Source organism: Pezoporus occidentalis, unplaced genomic scaffold, assembly GCF_034315485.1.
Source record: "Pezoporus occidentalis ecotype Australia unplaced genomic scaffold, CSIRO_AGI_Poc_V1 ctg48, whole genome shotgun sequence".
Taxonomy (NCBI): domain Eukaryota; kingdom Metazoa; phylum Chordata; class Aves; order Psittaciformes; family Psittacidae; genus Pezoporus; species Pezoporus occidentalis.
Window position 1 is genome coordinate 1,298,610 of NW_026915813.1, and position 16,508 is coordinate 1,315,117.

Genomic DNA, 16,508 nt, shown 5'->3' on the forward strand with positions numbered 1-16,508 from the left:
CAAACCAGATTACTTAAATCAGGTCTTGCAACTATACATATGTCCTCTGCCCTGGATCACACTCTTTGAACCAGGCAGACAGCACAGATCTTTTAACTGCCTCCATTCAAGTAAATGCATTTAATTTTCCCTGTTGGATAATTTTTAAATCTGAAGGGAATATTAACTATATTATCATCCCTGGGCTTGGCTTTGGCAAAAACTAGTGCTCTTCAGGAGTCTGGCTCTGTCTGTTGCGTTTCATCATAGTTCTCTGTTGACATCTCACTCCTGCAATTTGAGTGTCACCGATTTCTTATTGTTGGTGTTTTCTTCATTTGCACTCCATTTGATTCCTTTGTTACTGGTTTTGGTTTCTGATTTTTTTACTAGCACATAGTACAGAATTCATAGTTGCTTGTTTATTTAAATGGTAAGAAAACTTTAACTGAAGGAAGGATAAATTGTTTGCCCACAAATATCCAGTCAGTTGGTTTACTTTCTTTCTGCAGCAGAAGCCAGGCTTAGTCTTTTTGTTGTAGCTTAATTTGTCTTATAAGACAAAGAATAAAAAGCAAAAGGGTAGTCCTTGTGAAGCTTCAATCTACAGAATCATTTTTTCCTTTGTTTCTTTTTCCTCTCTTGTCCAGCTCCTGCTTTTTGGTCTTTTTCTTTTCATATCATTAATTAGTATTAATAATGGCTACTAATTAAGCAGCAAAAAGATGCATGCAGTCATTAGAGCTACACTTTTTAATTTCTGAAATGCAGATTCCTCAAACAATTTAGATAAAAATCATGTTCAGTTACTTAAACTTCATAAAAAGTCACAGTTCAGCTAACGAAGCTGTGCAACTAAATATAACTAAAGTTACATTAGTAAAACTTTCTACTTAGACGACAAGTTTTGTTTTCCTTCTCTGTTTTTCTATCACTAGACATTTTTGTCAGTCTCTTCCATGCTCATTGATGCTGTATTTGAACAGCATTTGAATCGTTACGAAGGGAACTGAGGAATATATGGGATGAAAAAGGATTGTGATATTCAGTATCTGCATGGCTGCTCTGTAGTTATACAGCTATACAGTGCAGCCAACAGCATGCCTGCCATAGGTGTAACATTAGAGCTGCAGGCATTTGAAATTGTTGCGTGTTCCTGGGGGGGGGGGAGTTATAATTTTGGGATAACCTGGTTCAAATGCTGATGAGGCAAGGAGTAAAACAGGCTGTTAAAAACATTAGGTCACGATAACCCTCTCCTTGCTAACATATATGTATGGAGCATACAGTATTTTGTTTAGGCTATTTTGAACACTTTCAAGGAGAGGATTTTACATTCTAAGATTTTTAATTACGGGTTGGGGGGATTCTTTCTTCCCCCTATTAATTTTTGTCTGTTTGATTACCCTAAACAAGGGCATATTCTTCCAAGTGCATGCTAGCTCTTGTGTCTCTGCCGTCTGTCTCATATTTGCACTGAAAAACATAATTATTGCTTTAGCCAGGATGTATTTTACAGTGTTTTGCATTTGTTCTTTACCTCAGACCATACCCTTATGCTGCTGTTCTTATGCTCTCTTCCATCTTCAATTCTCCCTTTCCTTCACTTTTCAGTGTTGCACATATTTTTTCCACCTCTGTCACAGCAGCTCCTGTTCCATCTACTCATACAGTCAGATACCTGCTTGGCATCTGCCATGTAATCTTGACCAGTCTTCTTATGTTAAATTCTCTTCCCAGTATTAAGCTTTCACATTTTCATTCTGGTTTCATAGCCTTAAAATATTCATTCGAAAGCCAGTGAAATAGCTCCCCTTTGGGGAGGTACTTCACGTTTACCTTTTTATCTTCCTAAGTACATGCCAGTGCATGGGCAGAATACTGATGAAATATATTTCAGTATTGCTGATTCATCTGCAGTAATGCAGAGCAGGACCATAGAGCAGTGGTATGATAGCTATGACATCTATAAATCAAGTGCTTGTAACCCAAATAATATGAGAGGCTGTTCACAGAATGATATTTGTATACAAACCAGTATCCATCTTACAAGAGATACTCCTATTTCTACATATGCATATCTGAAGCACAAGTATTTTCTATCCAGTCGTTTTGAAATTTTCTCCTAGGAACAGCCCAACCACAGCAATCTAGTTCTTGCAGCAAAAGACAGGGAGGTGAGGCTGATTTCCTCACTGTGTACAGGTTGGTGAGAGGCAGGGAAACTGCTTAATGGACAGTGAATTTTAACAAAAAGCTTCTTAGCAGCTCTTTATCGGTTAATCTCTATAAACTCATAGACAATTTGTCTGTGTTTGTTGACATGGTGGTGTTTTAGTTACTTGATGGCTCCTTCTTGCCCTACACATTACAGCAATGCCCATATGTATATTAGCAAAGAGTGGTGAAAAGTAAGGCTTCTTGAAACATTCAAACATCTTCAGGAACAAAAGTGTTCATGTACCACAAGCAGTTAAAAACTGTGATGTTGCCTGTAAAATACATCTGAAGAAAATCATGGGATGAGAAGGGAAGCAGTGCCTGTTTTGTTCTTTCTAGCTGTGTTTTTCAAGTAAAATCAGAATTCAGATTCATTTTGCCAAATAGTGTTTTAATAGATATTTGTCTTCTGAAGCTCTTCTGATTCATCAGAGTTTACAGAATAAGCACAATCTCTCTCCTCCACTGGTAGTTAACATGATTTTTATCTCGGTGTACTTAGGTTCTGGGTAACTGAAGTGTGCTGTCACTGTGAAGTGCTTGTGGACATGAATCCGTCAATAGATACAAAATGTGTCAGTGTGTGTTTCACTATCTTGCTTCTTAAGATTGTCTCACAGGTGCGTGGGCACTCAGCTGTATTTATAGTCAGTCACTTTGTAATTTCAGAATGGGGACTGTGTTGCTCTCCTGAGCAGCCATTAAAATAACTCCTTAGTTACAGCCCTTTCTTCTTGGAGGCCCTTTGGAGTTGAATACTGGATAACATCTCAGACTTCATGTAGCAGTGCATGGTGGTGACAGGTCTCAGTGCAGATGCTGCTCCCTTTTATTTCAGCCAGCCCTTTTCTTTTCCTGTTCTTGTGTTGTCTTAGGCTTTTTGGTTTCTGTGTTCTCTCCCTATTTCCACATCATGTATTTTCCTTTCTGTGGACACATACCATCAAAAAGCTTCCCACTACGTTAAGTTGTGGGTTCCTATGAATTTGAGGCTTTGCAGAGATTGACAAAATGCTTTCAGAACTGAGTAATATGTTGCAGGTAGAAGTAGTCTGTTACAGTGAACAGGTGACTTAGCTAGGAGCCAGGAACTGACTGCTGTATTTTCAGGCGTCTTGTATAGCTTTGCAAAGCTGAGTTCATTGAGTTTCATCTTTCCCATTTGCATTCCACACCAAGCTTTCCTGTATCCATGTGAGCCTTGGGTTTGGGTGATGAGTCTCTTGTTTGGCTTCTGTTCTCCTTTATGGACTGGAGTAAGAGGAGGAAACCAGAAGCTTTCATCTCCTGAGGACTTCAGAGTTCTTACTCTGGCTTACAAGCAGTTACTGTCTTTCTAGAAACTTCTGGCTTTTGAAGCAGCTTAATATTCTTTTTATCTTCTTCAGTTACATATCTGTCATTGTACAATAGATGGAATAATTTGATTTAGAGTATCAAGTCCAGAGTTTAGCTTTCTAGTTGTAAATAAGACTGATGATTTTATTTTTTCCCTTCCCTGATACAGATAATTTCCTATTGGTATGATTGATATGATTGAGGGAGGCTTGGAAGGTGGCTTTATGTACAGATAATGTAACAGCCAGAAGTGCCACATAATAGTTCATCATAATGCAGATGGGAATTAGAGAAATGAGCTGTTGGGTTGTATTTCTTTTGATAAAGGTTCCTTCTACTATATACTTGTATATTTCTCAGAACTTATGTTAAATTTATGTGGCTGTTATTGATATTCCCACAGGAAACTGTTTCAGTCTATTGTGATGTGAAAAATTTCCTATGTTTTAGGCTATGATCCCTTGTTTTGATGTTATATTGTGAAGTATATCAACCTCATGTGAACCTAAGGTTCTTTTCCTTGCTTTTTGAAAGTGCAGAATATGCTGATGCTCTTTTAGCTCTTACTTAGCTAAGATGTAAATCTTGAATTATTTTAACCTTAAAGTTCCTTATGCATTGTCATTGGTTTTGAGGGTCTGCATGCTAGAATGTTTCATGCTAGAATGTTTCATGCATCCTTGTAAATAGTCTGTAGGGAGCACTTTATTTTTCACTGAACATAGTGTCATTTTTTTAGCTGTGCTGACACACAAAAGGGTTTCCCAGTTTGTGCTTTTTTCTTCTCTGCTGTTCCCAAACTTTTTCTATGAAAAACTCATACAGATTTTTGTGCTGTCATCTTGTGGGCCTCGCAGTGTCATAGCAGTTTCTCATGGTTGCTCTTATCATTAAAAATGTTTCTTACATTTAACTTCAGCTTCTCTAATCTAAAATCCTAATTTTCTTGTTACTGGCTGACATCTATCTCAAGTAAAATTAAGATACTCAGAACTGTGAATGCTTTGTTTGCATCGGCTAAGTGACTATGATTAAGTTGTAAGAAGCAGCCCATCAAGTAAACTCGTACGATGGTGTACAAAGCTGTATGTTGAATTAAAAAAAGAGAAACGGAACTTTCATTTGTAATAGGAGTGTTCTGATTTTCATGAAATTATATTTTACTCCTCTTTAAACTCAAGATTAATTTCTGTGGTTACAGTGGATATAAATCTCTGGATTGCTTTTAAAAGGGATTGTTTATTCAGAACAGGGCTGACAGTCCTTAAGAGAAGCTATTACTTTATTTTTCTAAGTTTAAATGCTTAAAAAATATTTGCAATGATACCCCAAAGGCATCATAAAAATGTAAAAATAATTATACTCTAAAATTACCAAAATTACAGGAAATGGACATTTAAAAAAAATCTGAGATTCATGGCTGAGAAAAAGTGAGAAAGGAAAAGTGCCTTTACTTCACAGCTCACATTTGTGTCAGGAATTTCTGCTTTCCGTGATCAAAAATATGCTTTTGAATTGTCAGCATTAATCAGATGTGAAACTAGAGCATCAATTTCCCTTTTAATTACAGCTACATCTTACTCCTCCCAAATCCTGCAAGAGCTTTCTCGGGAGAAATTTCTACATGACTATCTACTGGAATATTTTCAAGTAGAAATTATTCTCCCCTGTGGTTGGGGGGACTGTATTTTCTCATAGGTCAAACAAGTTGGCAAATACATCTCGGTAGATCAAAATCAGTATGAGTAGCATTTTGTGGTGAACAAATGCAGGGGTCCAGAGACACTTTTCATGCCATATTATGTTACCTTTGGTAGTTAATAGAAATATGGAAAAGTGATGTATTCTAAAGGAAGGGGTTTTGCTCAGACATTATGGCTGGACTTCGGTTAGGTCAGGAGATTCTGGAGTGGGGACACAGTAAGGTGCCTTCATTCTCAGTGGTGCTTTTAGGCCAGTTTGTGATCTGATAAACTTCTAGCCCTTGCTGTAGAGTTGGGAACCTGTCCTCGTTTGCCTGTTTTATAAGACACTTGTTTCTTAGCAAGGGGCAGGGTGGAGGGAACGGGATAGTATTAACAGACTGGATTTAGAATGACTGTTAGTATCCCTGTCTGGTCCAAGAGTTAGAAAAGGATTATCCTTAGCAGCCAAGCAGCCCATTTGAAGGGGGCAGCAGGGAAGAGAGCTGTGTGCCTGGCTGAGGAACTTCGTCTAGATTTACGGAAGATGCGAATAGCCCCTGTCAGTGTGTCACTCCACATCAGCCATGTAAGGACTTACAGCGACCAGGGCCCAGTTCATTCCTAAGATTTAGGGCTGATGATCCAGGTCTTGGGGTTTCCTGTTACATGAGGAGGGGGGAAAAAACCAAAGGCCCTTTGTCTTAATTGTTCTGCCGATACTGTAAAGCACATGAATGAAAATCTTGATGTCTATAGAATTAGCTTCTTTCCAGTATATTGATTTATGTACAAATCAAGCTTTTGTACCTAATTTATACAAGTCCATTACATTGGAGAAGGCATCATTAAGAAATCAGTTTCTTACTTCTGACTGGATGTTCTCTTGGTCCAGTCCAGTGTTTTAATGGGGGAGAAATTTACTTGGTATAAATGCTAGAGGAAGCACTGAAATAGTGTTTCATCTGTGTAACACAGAGGTGTTAAAAATTAGTGGAAGGATTTTTTGCACCGAGAATATTACTGTACCAATAATGAAAATCCAGTAAAATACTTGGACACTGAAACAGAATGGTGCTTGTTTCCCTTATTCTTAGGAACAGAGTGTCAGTTCATGCTGCATCAGTATATAGGTGTATTAGTGTAAATACACTGAAAAGGTAGAACTCTGACCGAAAAGGGCTTGGCAGAGGAGCGTGGGACTGCTGTTGTGTGCAAAGGAGGCTTCAGTCTGGCTGCAGCTTCAGCAGCGAGCACGTCAGCACAGCCGATGCCACAGGCTTGTGCTCTGGTGCCCTGTTATGGCTTCTGCTGGAGCAGCTGCAGTTTAGTCGCAAAGTGAATCGCATCACATGAAACTGCAGAAATTTGGATTCTGAATTTCATAAAGATGGTCATCAGCATAACGTTTTACTGCTGTGTATCTGTTAAATGAGACTCAAAATCTCTTTTGATCATAAAACAGCTTGGAATCAAGAAAACATAGCACTAAATGAGAGTTCAGACTGTGAGAACAAGGGACAAAAAAAAACTCTTACAGAAAGTCACAGGCAGAGTTGAATGCAGTTACTTAAACGTTGTAAATGGAGTGTTTTGAACAGCAATGGTAATGGCCAATTATTGCAAATATGTATTTTGACCAATTTACTTTTATCTCTCAACCGAAACATTCCCCACAATTGTTGTGGGGTTTATATTTTAGTCAATGAGGTTTCGGATGATTGTGTAAAAATATAAATGTTAAAGAAAGTTATGATTAGAGTCGGACCATGAACAAGAAAAAGGCAAAGAGAAAGTTTTATTAAAATCAGATGTTGCCTTTTTTTTTTTGTATTGAAAGTATTTGTTGCCACAGGATAAATGACTGAATTACTAAAAGCATTTAGCATGATGTTACATTGTTGAAAGCCTACTGTTAAGTTTTTCTGGAGGTCATCTTATGTTCTATAGACCATTTTCAGAATATTTAGGTGTGCTTCTGTAGATGCAGGTATCAAATCAGTGTGTTCCCACAAGACCTAAGGAAACCATGACAAAATTCACACCTCTTTATCTTAACTTCTACATGTACTGCAGTTTTCTGGTTCAGACTTGAAATTCAGTGTTTGTAAGTAAGCATCCTATAAACTAATTTTTTTTTTTCCTGTATTATAAACACCTGCATTTTTTCAATGGTTTTAAGAATACATGATATGCTCTAGGATAATTTTGACCTTGGGAAAAAAAAAAAATCAAGGCCTTCACAATAATTTTTCTATACAGTAGGAGTTTCTGTAAGTACCATAAGCAGTTTTAAACTGTAGAGCAGCCCCAACTCCAAAAAGCACTCCAGTAAAACCTTCATCCAGTGGTAGTACTGGGTACTTTCACTCTTCACTGTGGTCAGTGGGGAACTGGAGCTTTCACACTCTTAGGACTTAACTTTGTTTTACTCAGAAGAGTCGTGAATGAAAAATGTTTTGCAGTTGTGTCACAAATTTCCCAAAAGAATCTCTTAATCATGCACTCGACCAAATTTTACACCAACTCTGCATTGGTTTTAAGGGAAGAATGGTGAAATGTGAGGCTTTTAGGCTGCCAGTGAGTTATTTACTACTAAATTTTTCCACTTGGTATAATAAACAGTGAATAAAATATCAAAATAACCAAGTGCAGATCAGAGTATGCTTTAGAGGTTGCTTCAAATGTGAACTGAGAATAGCAAAACTCAGTGAGTAGATTTTTGAACCATAGGCAGTATTTATAAATATGTGCAGAAGAAAAGCAGGACTTAAACCCCCAGACTCTTTCCTTTAAACTGTTTTCTTTACTGTGCAAAGCAATGTTTTTTTGCTTTCTATTCTTTGCCAATTTCATATTAAGCAAAATGGAGCATTTTTCTGCTCCAGACCAGGTGCTAGGAAATTGGTTTTGCTTCTTACTCCACTTTAGAGGGTTTTTTAATCTGTTAATGATCACTGAAGGCTGCCTGTGATATTCTGCAAACAGGATTTATCTTCCCATATCCCACAATGGCTAATGCACATTTTTGCAGTGATTCATTAAAATTTTACTCCAGTCTTACGAAGGAAAAAAAAAGTGTTATTTTAAATAAGAAAAATACTCATATTACACCGTTTTAAAAAAAAGTTTTGTACTATCTTTACCTTGAAGAGTCAAAATGTCCCCATCTTAATTTTCCTGGCTTTTAATTGAATTAATTCACTTTTGGATGTTCCTATCCCACGTACCGCACATTTCATTAATACAGCACCCCCATTCTTGGTTGTGCTTGCTGTGAATGGAAGACTACTATTAATAAAATGCGACTGAAACGTTCCTCTGCCCGTTGCTGCTGCTGTAACATATATGCTGATGTAAAGCAGGAACTGAACAAAGTCACAATTTTCCTGAGATTAGAGGTAGCCAGGCTGGCTGTCTCCTCTCCTGCCTCCCCATACCCGCTTCCACCGCCGGGCCACCCCCACGCCGCAGTTTAGGTATTATTTGCTCTTTTGGGTTTCAGATTACGACAGCAATTGATCTGCGTGACCTGTTTTAGAAACTTTCACGTTTGCTGGGGAAACCTAAACCAAATGTATCCCCTCAAGAGACAAATCAGCTGAAAACTGGCCCGTTGACGTTTGAAGGCAGGCAGTGCTCCTCTGCGGTGAATTCTGGTAGGACAGCACCACCTCATGGCCTGCTAGTAAATCACCATCCAAACCCCTTAAGTTTCCTCGCTATTAAATTCAAAGCTCCAGCTCTAAATTTAGTCTTTGGTTTAATCTGATTGGTTTAATCTTTGTTGTATGTCCCTTATCAGGGAACTCTGTCATTCGTCTTTTGAAAGTTCCAGTTTCTGAAATGCAGAACCCAGGTAATAGTACTTTAAAACCAAATTCTTGTCTGTTCTTAGGCAACATCCTGCAGGAGCCGGTGTGAATTTAGTGGGCTGACATTGTCCTTAAATGTGCTTAAGATATAACCTAGAAGGAAGCTGTGTGGGACCTAGCTTTTCATATGTTCTATCTAACCAACAGTAGTTTGTAGTGGAAAACTTCTCCCTAGGAGTCATTTCTGCATCAAAACTTTTCTAACTACTCTTTCCCAACTGCAGTAGTTTAGGTATTGCTCTTAATTTTAGAATTTATTTAATAGAAAATGTGTTTCAGTTTACAGTATCTATTCTGTTAGGGTTTTATTCCAGACTTCTGAAAATGCCTTCAGTACATGCACTAACTGTGGAAAATTACCTTTCTGTTTTTTCTCTTAATATGGTTTAGACATTGGAAACATTTTCTGTTTGTAATAGGAACAAGTTTATGTTCTTACACCAGTTACTGTATCTCCTCTTGCACTGAGACCGTCCTTTTTTTTGGTCAGAAGTGTGCAGTCCTGTGTATCACCTGATGTCTTATTGAAATCCTTAATGTCTTCTGAAATGGGCAGTGGGTATGTTTGGGTTGAGTGTATGTTTGGAATTCAAAACATAAGTGTCTAGATATATTAATATTATGATGATCTTAATTTTTTCTGCCCTTTGCAGAAGGGATTGTAGAATGTAGTCACCTATTCATGAATCGGTAGATGGAATTTGTTTAGGTGAGACATTTGAAGATCAAGCTTTTTGTAAATGTGAAATGTAAATGTAATGCAAAATGTAAAAATGTAAAACTTTATTTTTTATTTTTGTGGTTAATAAGACACTTCCATCAGCAGTGCTTGTCAGTGCTGCTGAATCCACACTAAATGCCGTGTCTCTTAGGACTTTTGCAAAAGCTTTTCTATTATGTTTTGGTTTTAAGTATTTTTCAGTTTTCCTTTAACAAAGCACATCTTTTAAAAATTCAGAGGGGCAATGCAGTGAAAAGTGTAACAGTCAATTTTATATGGTAGTAAACAGTCGTATGTTCTGGTGGAAGGGTAAACTTGATAAAACGCTGTGTTTGTTTAATGAAAATGACTGTTCAGCCCTGTCGAATTCTCTACAATATGTCACGGGAACCTACTCCAATCATTTTAATCGTAAACAATGCTGCTGCTTCTTGCAGTGGGTTAAACATATGCAAATTGGAACCTACTGTTTCATGAGTGATCAATTCTTTGTTGGGAGTGGAAAGAAATGCTGTATATATTGCTAAGATACTGAAGGAAGCATAGTCAGCGTCTTCCTTTCAAAGTATATGTATCTTTTGAAGATGATGCTTTGGAGGGAATGCTTTTCTCTTTCTCCTCTTACTTAAAAATGCAGCCTACTCTAAAATCATAAGAAAAGTCTCTAAATAGAGGAACACCTACCATTTCTAGCAAAGGCACCAAGTATAAATAGAGCTGTGCATGCCACCTGTGGTAGCAGATGGCAGCCATTCACAGCTTCCTTTTGTGTTGGACCTGCATTTTATGCAATATTTGCTTTTATGTTTTAATAAGAGTTGTTTGAAAACTGCAGTGGCAACAAAATACAGATTTATGCATGAAAGAGGTAGTTTACAATGAAGATAATAAAATTTAATGTACAAACTGGAACAGAAAGTAACTTTAAGTTACGTTACAGGCTCTAATGTGAATTTATAGAGTGTTTTTGACTTGTGTGATGCTGATGCTTTTGTTGCCATCCATCAGAAAACTGCCGCTCCTTCCCTGTACAGAATCAATTGTTTTTTGACAATCACAACTGCACATGGGAGTTTTTAAATAATGCCTGGAGTCTACAGCTTCGGTACCTGAGCATAGGAGATTGAGTTTCTTAAGTTGTAATAAACATATCTCCTTTCATGGCAGATGTGTCTTTTAGGAAGTTCCTACTGGTGCTATCCAGCTGCTGCCCTCCCTTGTGCTGATACAGGTATTGGTGGAGCTGAAATGAAAGAAACCAATTCTTTAGATTTGGTCTTTAAGCTTTATTAACCCCCATTTCTAGAAGAGTAATTAAAGTCATTTCAGTGTTTTGGTGTGTGGTATTGAAACTCAAGGGAGTGCCAGTAAGAATGGGAAGAAAGTGGGGAGAGCCTGCTGTTTCGTAAGCAGTCTTCATTGTCAGAAAGAATGTAGCGTGCTGTATTCTGGTAATGAACAGGAGCTCAAGAATATGCTTTTAGTAGAAACTAAAATATAACTGACTTTGGCAATATTGGGAGGAAAGGTGGGGTTTTTTTTCCCATGATTCTCAATAAATTGTCAGTTATACCTGGAAATTCAGCAGTGTTCTTCCCCATAAGATACATTTAGTTTTAATGTAGTGCAGGAGTGCTGCAGCTACGAAGGGTGTTTCTGTAAGCCCTCCTATCCCTTCAGGGAAGAAAGGAAATAATTACATTATTTCAGAGTTGAAGGAGAGGCTGCTTTCTCTACTCCAGACTTTCAGAGAAGAAAGAAGCCAATTTCCAGAGACAGAACGGGAACCATAACAAGAAGCCAGTACTCATATTGCTCACAATGTGTTTGTGCTTCGTCTTCAAATTGCCTTCATCTACCCTTTGATCAGAGGGAAGCAAATTTAATGCCTATAATTAAGTCAGCAGAGGGAAACTGATAATGGCATCGGCAGGGCCTGACCCAGAAGTGGTTCAGGATTCCGAAAAGATTATAAGGGGAAAAATGTAAATAGAAGGCAAGATACAATGCAGTATAATTTGCTATCTTACTAAAAATAGGATGTGCCCAACCAACCTGAATCTGTAAGAAAATCTGCTTTTTTCTTCATTAAGATGACCTAGTATCTGGTTGTACAGTGTCTGATAAAGTGCTAATAAGTCTGGAGGAGATTAGCAGAGAAAATATGAACTGAATGAGGTTAAGTAAGCAGAAGCAGTGCTTCTGTGTTGAAAGAAGTGTTGGGCAGAAGGGAGGTTAATAGTGGAATTACTTTTTGCATTCCCCAAAATAAGAACAGTACTAACCAGGATGGGTTTTAAAAATATTCTCAAGAGTAAGATGGATCAGTAAAACTTACTCATGTAAGTTGATGTAAGTTACTGATGAGTACTGAGGGAAAGGAGAGGGAGGATATCTTACAGCAAGTGCTGAATGAGTCTGGGGTCTGGAGGTCTGGGGAGAAGAAAGAAATTCATCAGTAGAGTATGTTTACAGAGACTGAAACAAAGAGTAAGCTTTAAACTAATCAATGAAAATGATGAAAGAAAAACTGTATCCAGCTGAGTTACAAGTAACTAACACCAGTGGATGCGCTTCTAAGTCATCAGCAAGGATGGATACAAACTGAAGCAAATGCAAAAGAAGTTACAGGTTAGGCAACCTCAGAACCATGTTGTGAGAAGAAACTAAAAAGTTGAGGTAATTTGTCTGGCGCTACAGAAGTTAAGAGGGAGGTAGGATAACTGATGGTAAACTAACACACATGCAGGGAAGCAGAGTTTTTATAGGAAAGGACTGTTTTGAAGCAGGAACAGATGGATAGAAGTTGGTAATCAGTAAGCCTGAAAATTTGGTGGCTCTTATTCATAATAAGAGCAGTAGGATCCTAATAAAGCCATTCAGTTGGAATAAGGAGATGCTTTTATTACCTTTAGGCTGGAGCATGATAACTTTGTAAAGAGTGCATGGTATGCATCTGATAACCCCAGAATACTTGCAGATTGACCCTGAAGATATGTTCGAGATTTATATTTGTATAATAAAGGATATTTTGTGTCTGCAGATTAAACATCATACCTTACCCTTTTTTTTCCTAGTTTTAAATATAATTGGTATTTCCTTTCATGCTGATGAGACCTTCCTTTTCATAAAAATTGTTTAATTCTGTTGATAATGACAAATTGAATTAAAAAGTGTGCCTATAGTACACAGACAACAGAGAAATAGCAGCAGCGCAGGATCGCAGAAGGTGCTGTTAGAATTTGAGGGAAAGTAGAACAAGAAGGCTCACTTCTGATGCAAATGTTGGGAACTAAGAGCTTGATGCGAGTATGGGCATAATGGTGTCATTCTAAATTCATGAAAATAGCTTTACAAATGAAGGAGAGGCAAAGTGAGGTCAGAGCAATTCAAACACACGATAACAATTTTAGCCTAAATAGAATGCTCTTTGTGACTAGATGAATTAATTACTGTAAGACAGTGTTCTTGCTTGTCATTCTGATTCTTTCTGCTTGTTAATCACTCCTAAATTGTAGCTATTGCAGTAATATTGAGATTTATTACATAAAATTTTGTGAATCGGTCTTCCAGTTTAGTGATTGTTCAAATATTAATGGAAACATTCGGAAATGTGTTCCTTATTTTACATTTCTCCTTTTTGTCCTCTGTAGTACTTTCTGCCTATTGAAGTATTATTGTTCTACTGAAACACTGTATGACTAGTTTAAGTGTTTTGCTTTCATAATCAGGTTCAATTTATCTATTCAGCAGATTTCATGACATACCAAGTCTGAGCTGAAGAAGAGATTAACGTAGAAAATTGCTCCAGTGGCAATGAGAAGAACATCTGTAGAATGGTTTAGCTTACTTTTTGTGCCTCATTGTCCTGTAGTAATTTCAGTATTTCCCTTTTTATTGTGCATGATGGTGCTAACACAGTTTAGGAAACCTTGGATCTACTGGAAGTACTAACAGAACTGAGCTTGCTATGAATGGGGTGAGATTTCCTGTGCTGTTAATCACATGGAGACCTTTAAACATGAAAACTGGGGAAATTCTTATTCAATACAATGAGTTGTAGTAAGAATGAAGCAGAGCAAATAATACTAGGGAAATGTATGCATATTTATTTGCACAAGGAAACACTTGTATTTGTACAGATCACTGTGGTCTTACTGGGTGCATTTTTTTCCTCTTACTTCTTTCAAAGAGACCTTTTGAAAAAAATAATTGGGGAATTAATCTTCTATTTATCCAAACTGTTCTGTGTTCTTTTTCTGTGGGTTTTTTTGTTTGTTTAACTACAAGGAACATTTGCATGAAAATGGGATTTTAAGGCTCGAACAGCTTCTGATGCTTTTTCCCAGATACATGGAGTAAGCCGCATTTATTGTATTTGTAAACTAAACCAAGTATTGTTTTGTAAAATGCCTTGCATGCTTTATTACACTGATTATTAATGAATATTTGGGAGTATGCTTTAGGAAGGTTTCCCCTGCATCCCCTTTGAAAATATATGCCACTAATGTATATAATTTTCCTCACACACCCCCCATCATGTCTCCTTCAAGACCTGCCAAGGAAGTCATAGTGGTAGTCATCGCATTGTTTATCCAGTTAAACTAGATTTCTGTAGATCCTCTGTTCTGTAAAATAAGCAGCATCTTACACTGCACCAAATATAATAAATCAGACTAAAGTTTGCCGAAGTTCTCTTAGATTTTTAGGAGGTTTTTTCTCATCTTTTCAAAGGATCTTTGTAAAGACTTTTAGTAAAGAAAATAGAGTGGATTTATAGTAAAATGTATGCGCAGTGATGTGCAAATCCAGAAATGGAAATTTGATAGGGATATATGCTCTGTAAATTAGATTCTGGATTGCCAGTTTAGGTAATGTTTTGTGTTGTTATTACTATGTTTAATACTGTAGTTGTATTTAGTGTTCAGTAGTATTTAGTTTATGCTTCTGGGGTAGAAGACATTTTTATTACTTTTCTCTGAGTTGTAGTTCCATACAACAGATCTTTTTTAGTTGATTTTTATGTATTGACTGCTTGCAAAATGAAAACTGTTAAGAGAGTAAATCTTACGATTCTATTTAATTACAGAATAGTTTTAGAAAATCACATCTGAAGTGTGGAATACTGCACTTTAAACATTAAAAAAAAATCAGTTGTCTGACTGCAGTTTAATTATGATTTCTGTTCCTTTAGATTTCTCATATTGGAAAGCTGAAGGATTTTCTTCTGCAACACAGAAAGGATTACATTAATGCGTACAGGTAAGTGTTCATTCGGTTTAAATAGATCTGCTTATTTTCTGATTTATAAAGTGAACTGCTTAGAAATCTAGAGGCATAATGGCTAAAACCAAAGCTAGACTGCTTATTAATTGGCTTACTGTAAGCTACTTAAAGATGAATACTGCTGTCACAGCACCATTTTCTTCTTAAATAAAATGAGACTCAGAATTTGAAGATTTCTGGCTCTCAGGAGTGAGTTCTGAAACAAACCAAGCTGGCAGTCAGAGTCTGACACCTTCTAAGGACCTGCAGAGTAGGTTTCTGAAGTGGTTCCTGTGACAGCAGAATAGGAGATACAGTGATCCAGGTTTTCCCTTTCACTCTGTGACACTAAACCTGTTATCACTAAGGATACTGTCAGTAGCATCAGCAGGACCTGGAGTAGAATGATGCAAACTCTTCATACCCTGGAATGTGAATTTCAGATGAGGGTCATTATTGAGAACACCACATCAGGGGACAGCACCACAAGATTTGCTTTTCTGAAACAAAACTGAAGGCTTCAGTTCTGGTAGTTACTATTCTATGGAGAAAGTTTTAGTGCTCTTCAGCCATTAGGAAAAATTCAAAACTTATATCCAAATGAGACAGTGTAAGTAATTTTTCCCTTTTAAAGGATATTCTAAAACCTCAGTTTCCTGTGTAATGTGATTGCAGTATTGCATGGGGGAGTCAGCCCTGGCTGCATTCTGATTCTGCCACAACCCTGACTAAAGCTAAGCTGTTGCTGCAGTCAAGGTAGTGAAAATGCAGCTTAAAGTCATTTTGGGTTAAAGACGCTGAAGTCCCAGTCAGTTTAATACCTTTCTTCAAAAGGCTTCACAGGTACCAGATAGGAGTGTTATCCAGACAGATATCCATACCCTAGGAGAAGACAGTAGGAACAGATCCATCTGCTGCTATTCCTTAAGCTCAGTCTATACTGCAGGAACAGTCTTTCTGAGAAGCAACTTAATAGGCATGAAAGGGACTGCCACAGTAATAGCAATCTATACAATCAGTGGTATGAAAATATGTGCCAGAGTGAGTTGACAGAAGACTTCTGGCACCCTTTTTTGTCTCCCTGAGATGGTTAAAAGCAGTATTTTGTTGTTTCACACAAACAAAAAATTTGGCACATTTTATAATTGTAAGGCCATGAGAGCTATTCATAGTCAGTGCCAGTGGAAAATGAAGCTCTGGGTGGGTGTCAAATCTGTGTGCAAGGTGTATGAGGAACTGCTTTTCCAAGCAGCAAGCAGAGGTAGTGTACAGCTACATGTTTTGGCTAGCTCTCTGCTGTTCAGTTCTGTTGGAATAGGTCATGAACAACACTAGATGGAGCTACCAATTTAGTACTGAAATTACTGTGTTTACTGTGTGAAAACTTCATGTGATTGCATAGGCTGAGAAACTGCAAATAATTGCAGT

General features: G+C 37.4%; 1 protein-coding gene across 3 annotated transcripts in view; it reads left to right on the top strand.

The window, feature by feature from the left end:
- The window catches only part of STX18 (syntaxin 18), a 62,245-nt gene that overhangs the window by 18,215 nt on the left and 27,522 nt on the right, over positions 1-16,508 (top strand). For 2 of the 3 annotated variants that reach the window (XM_062636357.1, XM_062636356.1), the window contains exon 2: positions 15,010-15,077. The exons of the other annotated variant lie outside the window; for it this stretch is intronic. In XM_062636357.1, the coding sequence (XP_062492341.1) occupies positions 15,010-15,077 (68 nt within the window). The remainder of the gene's footprint in view (positions 1-15,009; positions 15,078-16,508) is intronic. 3 annotated transcript variants of the gene reach the window in all.